General features: G+C 45.4%; 1 protein-coding gene across 1 annotated transcript; it reads left to right on the forward strand.

Moving 5' to 3' along the window:
- Window positions 1-360: 360 nt before the first annotated feature.
- Window positions 361-9,015, forward strand: TUBB6 (tubulin beta 6 class V). The gene is made up of 4 exons (XM_055705466.1): window positions 361-519; window positions 1,107-1,215; window positions 2,278-2,388; window positions 7,235-9,015. Exons 1-4 carry the CDS (start codon window positions 463-465, stop codon window positions 8,296-8,298), a joined length of 1,341 nt encoding a protein of 446 aa, XP_055561441.1. The 5' UTR covers window positions 361-462; the 3' UTR covers window positions 8,299-9,015.
- Window positions 9,016-11,804: the final 2,789 nt, after the last annotated feature.

Consider the following 11,804-nt stretch of genomic DNA (forward strand, 5'->3'; position numbering starts at 1 on the left):
TCTCTGGACGCTGCCCCTCCAGCGAAGGGGGCCGTCTGCCCGGCCGTGGGGCAGCAGGCCCGGGTGCGGCAGGAGAGCGCGGCGGTGCCCGCCCGCCCACAGCGCGGGCAGGGCCCCCCGGGGGGTGAAGGTGACACAGCCGCGTTTGCCGGGCGCGGTGAGGGGCGCAGCACGGGCGGGAGCCACCCCCGGGGCAGGAGAGCCCCCCGAGACCCTCCTCGCCCGTGAGGAAAGCGCGGGCGGCGGCCGTGCCCCTTCCCGGCCCGTCGGCGGGGCCCAGCCGCCCGCGGCGCGAGGGCGGTCCCCAGCGGGGGCGGCCGTTGGCGGGGCGCGCGCGGGGCGCCGGCCGTTGGGCGAGCGGCAGCGGCGGGGGGGTGGGCGCGCGCCGCCTCGCAGCCCATAAAGCGCCACCCGGTCGGCGGGGGCCGCCCACAGCCGGGCTGGGCGGCGGGCGGCTTCGCCATGAGGGAGATCGTGCACATCCAGGCGGGCCAGTGCGGAAACCAGATCGGGACCAAGGTGAGCCTGAGGGGAGCCGCCGCCGCTTTGCGGAGCCTCTCGGCGCCCGGGGGACGCGTCCGGCCGCAGCTCTGGGCCGCTCGGCCCCGCGGGGCTGGGCTGGGCTGCGCCGCGCCGGCCGCCGCCCTCCCGCGCCCGCAGCCAGCCGCTGCCCGGGGGCGCGGGCCACGGCGCATCTCGCCGCTCCCCCGGCCACAGAAGGCTTGGGAAAGTTCCGAAACCCAACGGAACTTTTTTTTTTTAAACTATTTAAAAAAATACTTTTGTGTTTAAGCGGGCCGGGCCGCGGCTCGAGGGCGGCAGGAGCCCGAGCGGCCCCTCGGGAGGCTGGAACGCCGCGGCCCGGGCGGGCTCGGAGCGGCGCGGCCGCCGCCCGGCCGCTGGGCTAAACCCCCCCGGTGCCTGCCTGGCTCGTGCCGGCACCGCGTCCCGCCCCGGGCGGGGCAGGGCAGGGCAGGGCGGTCCCGGGCACGCCAGGAATCCGGCAGCTGCCGCGGGGCCGCCGCCGCCCCCGGCCCGGGCGCTGAGCAGGGCCCCCCGCGCTCCGCAGGGGAGTTCCCGACCCGCTTCTCGTTTTCCTCCCTTAGTTTTGGGAAGTGATAAGCGACGAGCACGGCATTGACCCGGCCGGAGGCTATGTTGGTGACTCAGCGCTGCAGCTGGAAAGGATCAATGTCTACTATAATGAATCATCGTGTAAGTGTGGGATGGGGAGGGGAGGGGTGCGGGACGGGGGACTCCGTGGGAAGGGGCGTGGAAATCTGGGAGAGAACGGGTGTCTGAAGCTGTACTGCACAGCTGGTCACACTCCTCCAGTGCCTGCCCTCAGTCCCCCAGCCGATCCCGGCACACCCCATTATACACAGACAACGTTACCTACTTTCTTATAAACTGGCAACTGGGTGTCACCTCCCCAGGCAGAGAAAAGTGGCACAAGGGGCTGTCCTTGGAGCCTGGAAGAGGAGGTTTGTTTACTATTTTAACGCTACGCTAGGCGTTTGTTCTTTTAACCTATGATTACTTCAGATGTGTCTTATCAATTACCCCAAATTAAACTGTTGGTTATATGAGCCTGCATCTTTAGTACTCTCATTTCATAACTGAGAGGGTTGGGCCACAGGTAATGGAGAACTCAAAGGTGATTCATTAATAAGATGCCAAAGGTGCTCAAATCCCCTGAGTCAGTCTGGTGTTGAAGGGTGTTAACAGCGTGAAATAAGGATCATGAGTCCTTTGGTGTACTAGTACGAACTTGCAAGTGTGAATGTTTCATCTTTTGTCCAGCTCAGGTTAATTCATATTACTTACCTGAGTTTTCTTGACCAATTTCAAATGGATGCAGATTCTTTTTGTGCTTCGTGGTTGAACTGCTACTGTTTGCTACATACCATGTAGTTCTTCTCAGTGGAGGTGAATGCTTCAAGCACAAAAGCTTGTGAGACATACTAGGGTAATTTGAACGTAAACCCTTCACTCACCCCATTATTCACAGAAAAGATTATTTCTTTCTTGTAAAGAACATGCTTTTTATTGCTAAAAAAGAGCTTACAAAATGTAACATCTGTAGGCCCCCAAAGATGTCAGGTCTGTTTTTCAAGTGGAACTGATTGCTATTGGTTTTCGCCACCATGACTTCCTGTATAGGAAATATTTGTTATATGTAGACTAATAATGAGACGTCATATGTTTCTGTATTGAGAACTATACCCATGTTAGCTTATTTCAGAATGTTAAGGGTGCGCTTACTTTTTGTTATAGCCCAGAAATTTGTACCAAGAGCAGTCTTGGTGGACTTGGAACCAGGAACCATGGATAGCGTGCGATCTGGTCCTTTTGGTCAGCTCTTTCGGCCTGATAATTTCATCTTTGGTATGTGCACATAACTTTTTCAAAAACAAAGCAATACAACAGGTGTTTGATTACCAAGTGAATGGTCAAAAAGCATTTAATCTCTCTATTCCAAAGTGATTGTTGGTACTGAGGAATCCTACTAGCTTAACAGTGTGATTGCAATTATCTGTAAGTCAGCTAAAAGATCCTGTTAACTAACAAAGTCATTGTTCTGTTAATCATTCCTTCAATTAGCAAACTACTGAAAGTTTCCTATGGTATTCGGATAAAGAACATTTGCTTTCCATATATACAAACTTCAGAGAAATCTTAAGACCACTTCTTTACAACAAAATGCATGGAAATTCTGCAGAAAATAGAGGGGGTGGTGGTGGAAATCTCAACTACAAGCCAACCAGACTACTCTTTACTTGAATTCATATTAAATGCTTGAGTACTGAATTGTTTATAGGCTGTGTAATTCAACTTTTCCAGCAGATCCTTACAGTATAGTAAACAGTGGAGGAAGACCAACTGTAATATGGAAAACACTGTCATATGCAGCCAGTTACTGGGTTATTTTCCAGCATAACAAGGAACAGTCTGAGAGTACGTGGGGAACTTCTGTTTTTGCAGTGTTCTTGCAGAGAGTTGTTTTGGTGTTTCCTGTTATACTTTGGACTTTTGTAGTACTTTCCCCATAAAGCTTAAAAATGCACATTCTAGGATTAAATTTCATAGCATCCTTATGAAGTACAGAAGCATTATTAGTCCCTTTGCAATAAAAGTGAAATAGCATGTGAAATTGAAGTGATCCGTGTGCTGAAACAGGAAGTCTGAATGAAAGCTACCATGAGAACTCTTGTGTCCTTGTGGTTCCAAGTCTGCACTAGCCACAAAACACATTTCCTCCTGCCAAGGCAAGTTTAGGTTGCAACTTAGTTTGGTATGTTGTGTTAACATAAGGAAGGAGCAATGCCAGGGACAGACAGAGAAAAGATAAACATTATTTGGGTGGTATAAAACAAACTGAAGTCTGGGTTGTTGCTGTTGAGGTGGGGAGTAAAGAAGCCATACAGAGCCACTTCAAGTCTTTAACTGACTTAAAACTCTTAATTCTATATCGCTGTTGTCCTTTATACTTCATGGCAGTGATGTCAAGGATCTCTTTCGAAGGAGCATCAAGTTACGACATGTAAAAGTAAGCGTGGGGAGAAAAGCCATAGATGTAGGCAACTTTATAAAGTATGTTTCTATATTCAGGTTTCTCCTTTCATTCCCTTTCTCTGGCCTGGACCACACAAGCCCCCTGAAAGTGAATTCACCTGATCTATGGAAATACCTGAACAGGAGCTTTGCAGTTTGTCATACCACCAGTAAAACCAGAGCGAAATCAGTTTAGAATGTCTTCAACAATAGTCCAGTTCAGTGTATTCCCTTCCTGCCAAGATAACAATGAACCAACAGCATGTGATCAACTTGTATCTGACTGAGGCCCCTGCCAGCATCAGGCACTGTCCTCCCAACCTGCTGAATAATGTAGAATGGCTGAGTGCTGAAGTAATGATCTTGTGTCAAAAGCCAACAAAGCATTTTGTTTTCTCTTTTAAAAATCTGGCCTGTGCCCACAAAGGGTTTTGTGGCAGAAGCTGGCAGTTCCTTGCTTGCTGTACCCCAGGCTGTTAGGGCTCATTCTGATGGAGATGTTTTCTGCCTATGCTTGTATATACCTGCATATGCCCATGTTTCCATAGCAAGTAATTCCATTCCACAGACCATCAGTCAGGATTTCATTTGGCTATACTGCATATGTGATCACACAGTCCAGATACAGGAATTTTAGCTTAGACTGCAGGAGACTTAGATGGACACAAAACAATCCTTTTGCTTCAGTGATTGTGTTGACAAGGTAGTGATATAAAGGGTGAAGTGCAGGCGGAATAATCTCACTGTATGAGAGCAGCAGGTCTCCTGGCCTTCTAACAGCATATGGCTGCCCACCAGGGATGGCTGTGAGCCATGATGTACCGCCTCTTGTTAGGCAGTTTTCATTTGTACATTTTTGCATTTGTCATTATTCTCTTGTGTACACCCTTGCTAGCTTTGCTACATACATGCCACATCTATTTAATTTGTCTGAACTGGTAGGGGCAACCACAAAATGGCCATTAGCCAGTCAAAGGAACTGTCCTTTCTTCCCTAAATCATACCATGTGTTCATCACCGAGGTTGTTCGCACTAGGCTTCTAAGTGTTAGTGTGCAAGCTACTGAGCTCTCTTCCCAGGTTTGTCTTTTATTTCAAACAGCAAAGAGAGGAAAGGAGTGAAAGAAAATTGCAGGAAATAGTTAGCATTTTAGGGATTAAAAAATAAATTGACTGTTAGACAAATGGCTTCTGTGCACATGCAGCTCAACCTAAATGTGTGATAACCCTACAATGTGTTGGAGAAAAAAATAGTGGCAGAAGGATCCAGAGATACCAAGAGTGCAGATAAGTAGTGGAATTGCTTTGCATAAACTTCCTTTAGAGCTCTGTAAATGCACAGTGAGAAAACGCAGAGGCAGGATGCTAGAGACTGGCTGCATACAATGCAGAGCTTCCAGGATTGGCAAAATATCTGCCAAGTCCTGATTTTTGTGGACACAGGCTCATTTTCAACCTAGAGACTTAGTCCTCATGGAATTTGATCATTTTATGTGTTTGTCTTCAGAGGTCTGGTAGGTATCTGATAAGTGGAGGGCATCCAGTAGGGTTTCACAGGATTATGATCAAGATTTCCAGATACGTGGCAGCCTTGTCAGAGCCATGGCACCTCCAGACTATACCGTATTGTCACGAGTAAGAAGTCTGGAGCTTCTAGGGCTTATTTTAAGTGTTCTGTGTGGCGGTGGTGGTCTTACAGTGCTATGGAGCCAGTGGGTCTGGAAGTATTGGATTACTGGGCATATATATGCACACAGCAGGAAATCTCGAATGTCGGAGCCCCTGGGCAGGTAGGTGGCGGACCAGTGGATGAAGAGCCATGTTACCACTGGAGTAGCCAATAGCTGTGAGCTGGAGGGACGCCGTTAGTATTGGTGTAGGCAGCCACTCCTACAGTTCCGCTAGGCAGTTTAAATGTAAAGGTTGTATTAGTGCAATAGAGAGAGGAAGTGGTGGTAGTGTGGGCATCCAGGAGTATGTGAGACGGAGATTGAGGCTAAGGGGGTCTAGTGCAGTGGAGGGCCCAAAGGAGGACAGGGTCTGCCTCAGTGTTAGGCATTTTATTTCCTAACTCAATTTGCAAACTGAGCAAAAGCAAGTAAAATCAGTCTCAACTGATTCTTGTTCCCCACACCCCCTATGAAAATGTAATTTCCACACTTGTGAGAGTAATTGCCACTCTCCTTTTACCTTGTCCTTTGTTCCTATTCTCTCCTTATCTCATTGTCCACTAAAGAAAGACATCATGATGTTCACTCAAGGGGAAATCTGTAAAATAAAGTCCTAAATTCAGAATTCAGCTCTGTTAGGATCCTTCTGCATTTTGGAGTGATGTCTGCTTGTTAGTGTGCATCCTGATGTACTGCACTATCTGTAGTAGGGGATCTACTCAAGCAGACCGCAGATAGTTGCAAACATGTTTAATTCTGGAAGGATATTACTTAGTGTTTTGCCCAGCTGGACAGGAAGTGCTGAGCTCCCTAGGTTCAAAGAGAGAAAAATAGAGCAACATATAGAACAATGCATTAACTAATCAAATACATCATGAGGAAACAAAGCATTTATACAGTAAAAATAAAGTGCATCGTAATCAAACATTATTCCAGCAAGCAGTTTCCTTGATTCTTATGTTTGGCACTAGCACAGTGTGCTGGGAATTGAAATAAGACATGTTAATAGGAAGGAAGGGGAAGGTCGTGGAGAATGATGCAGTAGTTGACAGCTCTATACCTAATTCTGAAACTGTTGCTTTTTCTGAATACCACTCACAAAAGTACCAGTAAGTGAGTCTAGTGGCACGATGTATGTGTGTAGTAGTCACCGTGAGGAACAGGAGTATTAAGAAAAATGGTCCCCTCTTTAATCCTCCTCGTTATCCAAGTAATAACAAAACAGTGACATAGCAAAGGATCCGCACTGTCCATACTAATAAACTGAGTGGCACATAAATGGAAAATGGAAGCCTTCCTTGAGGAGAAAATAAGGGGCTCATGAAACATCAGTAATCCAGTTTTGCAAGTTGTTTTGCAGATACTGAAGAATGAGTTTGTACAGAATCCAGTAAAAACTAAAAGGTGCCGGATAACTTCCAAGTTCTTGAAATAACATTCTTGGAGCTTCTGTTGATAAGTATTTTCATTCAGGCTAGGTAACCATGAATTTAAAAAGCTATAGTTACTGATATGACAGGTTAAACAGGACTTCTGAAGCCCAGCCTTATCCTTGAATGACAACAATGCCTCTGTGTCTCATGGGAACGGTCCAAGAACCTTTCATTTAGAAATGTGTATCTGTGTTTTACTTTTGTATACATCATGGTCCTTAGAAAGTATTTAAATATCAAACAGCCATCTTGTGTTTATGGAATAAGTGGGATTGGGAGTGTGAAAGCTTTCAAAACAAGGAGTCAAGGCCATCTTTGCATTCATGGCAGGTTAAATACAAAAAGGAAAAAAAAAAAAATCACACAAAGGCACAAACGAAGAATACCAGGGATTTGAGTCAAAAAAAGACTATATAAAGTTCATGTTGGTACTTCCAAAGGTATTTGTAGGCAAAATGGAAGAGCACAGGTATCTACCCGACAGATATTGTTACAGATGTGTATCCATTTAGCATGCAAATAGCAAACTTTACCAATAATTTTGTGTATTTTCTTTCCCTATTGTATGTTATTTTAGGACAAACTGGTGCAGGAAACAACTGGGCTAAAGGACATTATACAGAAGGGGCAGAGTTGGTTGACTCTGTACTTGATGTAGTAAGAAAAGAGTGCGAACACTGTGATTGCTTGCAAGGATTTCAGCTCACTCATTCCCTGGGAGGAGGGACAGGGTCTGGCATGGGAACCCTACTCATCAGCAAGATACGAGAGGAATATCCAGACAGGATAATGAATACCTTTAGTGTCATGCCCTCCCCAAAGGTTTCTGATACAGTGGTGGAGCCTTACAATGCTACGCTCTCAGTCCACCAACTGGTTGAAAATACAGATGAAACCTACTGCATTGACAATGAAGCTTTGTATGACATTTGCTTCCGTACCCTGAAGCTCACCACTCCAACGTACGGTGATTTAAACCACTTGGTTTCCGCTACCATGAGCGGGGTAACTACATCCCTGCGTTTTCCAGGCCAACTAAATGCTGACCTCCGGAAGCTGGCAGTAAATATGGTCCCTTTCCCACGCCTTCACTTTTTCATGCCAGGCTTCGCTCCTTTGACAGCTCGAGGCAGCCAACAATATCGAGCACTCACTGTTCCAGAGCTCACCCAGCAGATGTTTGATGCCAAAAATATGATGGCAGCCTGTGACCCAAGACACGGGCGATATCTGACAGTGGCTACTGTCTTCCGTGGTCCCATGTCCATGAAGGAGGTTGATGAGCAGATGTTGGCCATCCAGAACAAGAACAGCAGTTACTTTGTGGAGTGGATCCCAAACAATGTCAAGGTGGCAGTGTGTGACATACCTCCTCGTGGCCTCAAGATGGCTTCCACATTCATTGGCAACAGTACTGCTATTCAAGAGCTCTTCAAAAGGATCTCGGAGCAGTTTTCAGCCATGTTCAGGCGAAAGGCTTTCCTCCACTGGTTCACAGGAGAAGGAATGGATGAAATGGAATTTACAGAAGCGGAAAGCAACATGAATGATCTGGTTTCAGAGTATCAGCAGTACCAAGAAGCAACAGCAAATGATGGAGAGGAAGCATTTGAAGATGATGAAGAGGAAATCAATGAATAAAGAAATTGGGTGCATTATTTCGCAGGCCAAATTCTCAGATATGGATTTCTAATAATTAGGCTTACAAATCTGTATTTGGGCTTAAAAAAAAAAAAAAAAAAAAGGAAAAAAGGAGCATGAGTTTCAGATGTTATGAGGTGCTCTTCAGAGTCCATTGAGGTCACCGAGAACTGAGGACATTCAGCATTAGCATTTCTGGAAATCGGGTCATTTCTGTTCATGAGACAAACAAGGCATTCAGTGAAGACTTTGGTCTAAGAGTCTGAACACAGCGATTGCTAGATTGGGATCTTTTTTTTTCCCAACGAAGTGTGTCATCCATAAAGTTATACAAGAGAAGACAAAATAGGCATGAAAAATCTACAAAATAGAGCTGCACTATTTTAATTCAATTATGAGTAAGAAAATCTTGTAGGTTTGAAGTATTCATTCTGTACCGAATGTGTAATACTGAACTGCCAGGAACAAAATTTATTTGTAATAAAAAGAAGACAAAGGTTTTAGCTATTCTGTACAGTAACTGTCAACAGTGATACTTGACTCTAGTCCTCTAAAAACAAAATAAAGAAATCAGTATCCTCTCAAGCAAAAGTGTTTTGGGCAGTCAATGCTATATATATATATATATCCAGTGAGCTGCAGGCCAGAGGCTGGATTTATGCTATGTGACTTCATCGCTTGCAGCTGAATAATCACAAATTACATATATGAAATCTATCCACTTGTGATGTGTTCTTTAAGGACCTTTAGGGTTTGAAGTGGCACCCTAGTATCTTGCTGGTCCCCCATCTCTCTGGTTATCGCTAGTTACTGATGCTAATTTTCCATTCCACCTAGCCCATTCAGCCGAAATGTAGATACTCCACAGAACATGGTGGGAGAGGGGACATAGGCTGTGTGTCAATAAATCTCACTACCTAGGTTTGTATGTTCACCACACCTATAGGTGCTATGGATGTCTTGTTACCAAGATGGGTTATAATCGCTGGACAGATTAAGGTTAAAGTACAAATAAAAGTATTTATCCACAGTATTTGAAACAGCTGGTAAAATGAAAGATGCACGACTTTATCTGCTTACACTAAAACTGAAACAGAAGAGTCTCTGTCTTGTCCAGCTGACTTGCTGCCTTGACAAAGTGACTACAGGGCATTCACTCTGTGCATGCTTTATGTTTCTGCTTATATCAATTAAACAACCGTTCTCCATTAGAGAGCCTTTACCAGAGAACACTGTCTACGTGGAGACTCTTATTTAGGTCAGTTTCTAAGCAACAAAAATAAGCAAAGGAGAAAACCTCTGGAAATGCAAACTAAAAGTGTTTCAGGAACTCTTTGCTCTTTCTCTTCTCGCCTTCAGAAGCACTTTCTAAGCAAGAGTGTTGCTCAATACTTCTTAAAAAGAAAGGCACTATGCAAACATAGTATATTTTCCAAAGAGCCACTGCTCCTAACAAGATGATGTTATGTTAGTTTGGGATCCAGGGAATGAGACAGTATTTTATAAAGTATATGAACCAGGCAGCTGTTACCCACATCATAAGCTGAAGCTGTCTGCACAATTTTAGCCTACACAGAATGGAACTAAACTACTTTTAATAAATTACAAGTTTTTCATATAAAGTGACTTCATGGATTGAAGCACAGTTGTTGGAAACGCCAACCAAACTGGCCTTGGCAGAGGTGTTAGGCAGAGACTGGGAGGGCCTGGCTGATTCTTCTGAAGGGTCATGATGGAGTCTGCAAATCCACGGTGGCCACATTCTTTGAAATGGCTAGTGATGCCCAAAGAACTCATGAATAGAAATCAAGCACCTTTAAATATGCATTTTATAAATGTTGTGCTATGTTGTGGCTATGTATTTATCATGGCATGAGCTGCGTTAAAGAGAAGTTAACACTTGGTGCAATACAAAGCAAAATCTACAGGGAACAAAGCCATTAAACACAGAATTAGTTGATGCTTTGTACATGGCAGGCTATTAGCTTCATGAGGGAGGAGAACATGTTCCAGGCTCAGTCTGCCATCATATAGCTGCGGCACAGACTTTGCAGTTAAACCACTAGCATAGCTTCTTCTGAATGAAGTAGAACCAGCCATCTTACAGCTTGTGGAACTGCATTTTGGTGTAATACAGAATTTGTAACTAGGTCACAGCCATAAATTCTGACATTGCTGTGAAAAAAAGTTGTTAACACTTAAAAATACCCAGGAATCTTGGAGTTCCTAAATAACTGAATTAGTTATTCACTTGGTGAACCAGGCTGTTCTTTATTGCTTTTTGTACTCTGATTCAAAATCCAGAATACAGACTCCGAGCCTGTGGAATCCAGACCTGACAACATCCTCTGATCCTGCTTTGACTTCTAGCTGTTCTTTCACATGTGTTTACTTGCAACTGTCTGGCATGTATTTCTAGAATGTGTGGAGGAGGGGGAGGCAAACTAAAACCCTCTTTAGAAAAAAAAGGGAGACAGATTTTCCATCTGATCTTAGGGGAAAAAACCCAACCCACGGAAAGGAACCCAGGAACCTGTAGTAGGACCATTACCAGAGGACCAGCTTGCACGTAAGCAGTGAGGAAACCATGGGAAGCACAAATGCTTCCTGTTCCCCTTCAGTCAACCAACTCCAGACCCCTTCCTTTCCTGACAAAACTGAAAATTGTTCTAGTAACAGGTTTGGTGAAAGATTCCTCCAGTTGCACTTCCTTTCAAATACCTTCCTACTTTTCCCTTGGGGACTTATCTTTTACTTTGAAATGTCTCTGCCGAGTCCCACCCAGCTAACTTTGTTCCTCTTGTCACATTCCTCACCTATATGGTTTTCATTTCCCCCCTATTTTTTCAGCCTAGTCCCTTGTACCTTTTTCTTCTGTGCCTAGCCCACCTTCCTTTTCTCTCTTTTTTACTGCCTTGCACCTGGCACACAGGTAAATACACAGAAGCAGGCTGCTGGGGCAAGCCAAACCTGGAAGTGCAGCTCCCAGTACTGCCCGGACACAAACACCTCTGCCAACACGAGTACGAGGGGAATAAGGGGCAACCTACACTGGTGACACCACTTGAAAACAGGGAGCGGGCACAGCCTGCCACGGGAAGGAGGTGTATCAGGACAGAAACAGGGATCTAACCCAAGGGGCCAGCTCCTTTGCAAAGTCACTCTGATCAAAGCCACCAAAGAATTGGGCAGACCTTCCGTTTACAGACGTGGCAGTCCCCGCACATGCTACCTTAACAAAGCCACCTCAGGCTCTTGATTTCTCTGCTCTCCATTTCTTCTCTTACATTTGCATCTCCTTAGGAAAAAGTGGTCACCTCCTGGGAATGGGGTCAGGTTGGGAAAGTGTCTAGACCTGCTGCTTCTCCCAGCACTGGGAGGAGCAGGGAATTTATAGTTCCCTTGTTGCAGTACAAGCCCCTACTAGTCAAAGCAGCACCACTCAACATGTTTGCAACAAAAATTAATCTGGCCTTATTGGCAGCCACACCATGGCCTAAACTTGA

The sequence above is a fragment of the Falco cherrug genome, chromosome 3 (assembly GCF_023634085.1).
Source record: "Falco cherrug isolate bFalChe1 chromosome 3, bFalChe1.pri, whole genome shotgun sequence".
Classification (NCBI taxonomy): Eukaryota; Metazoa; Chordata; class Aves; order Falconiformes; family Falconidae; genus Falco; species Falco cherrug.

Bases quoted from the DNA above. Each gene is read 5' to 3' on its own strand.
- TUBB6 (XM_055705466.1), top strand. From the start codon at position 463: ATGAGGGAGATCGTGCACATCCAGGCGGGCCAGTGCGGAAACCAGATC. The intron at 520-1,106 runs GTGAGCCTGAGG...TTCCTCCCTTAG, and splicing joins GAAACCAGATCGGGACCAAG to TTTTGGGAAGTGATAAGCGA. The intron at 1,216-2,277 runs GTAAGTGTGGGA...TTTTTGTTATAG, and splicing joins CTACTATAATGAATCATCGT to CCCAGAAATTTGTACCAAGA.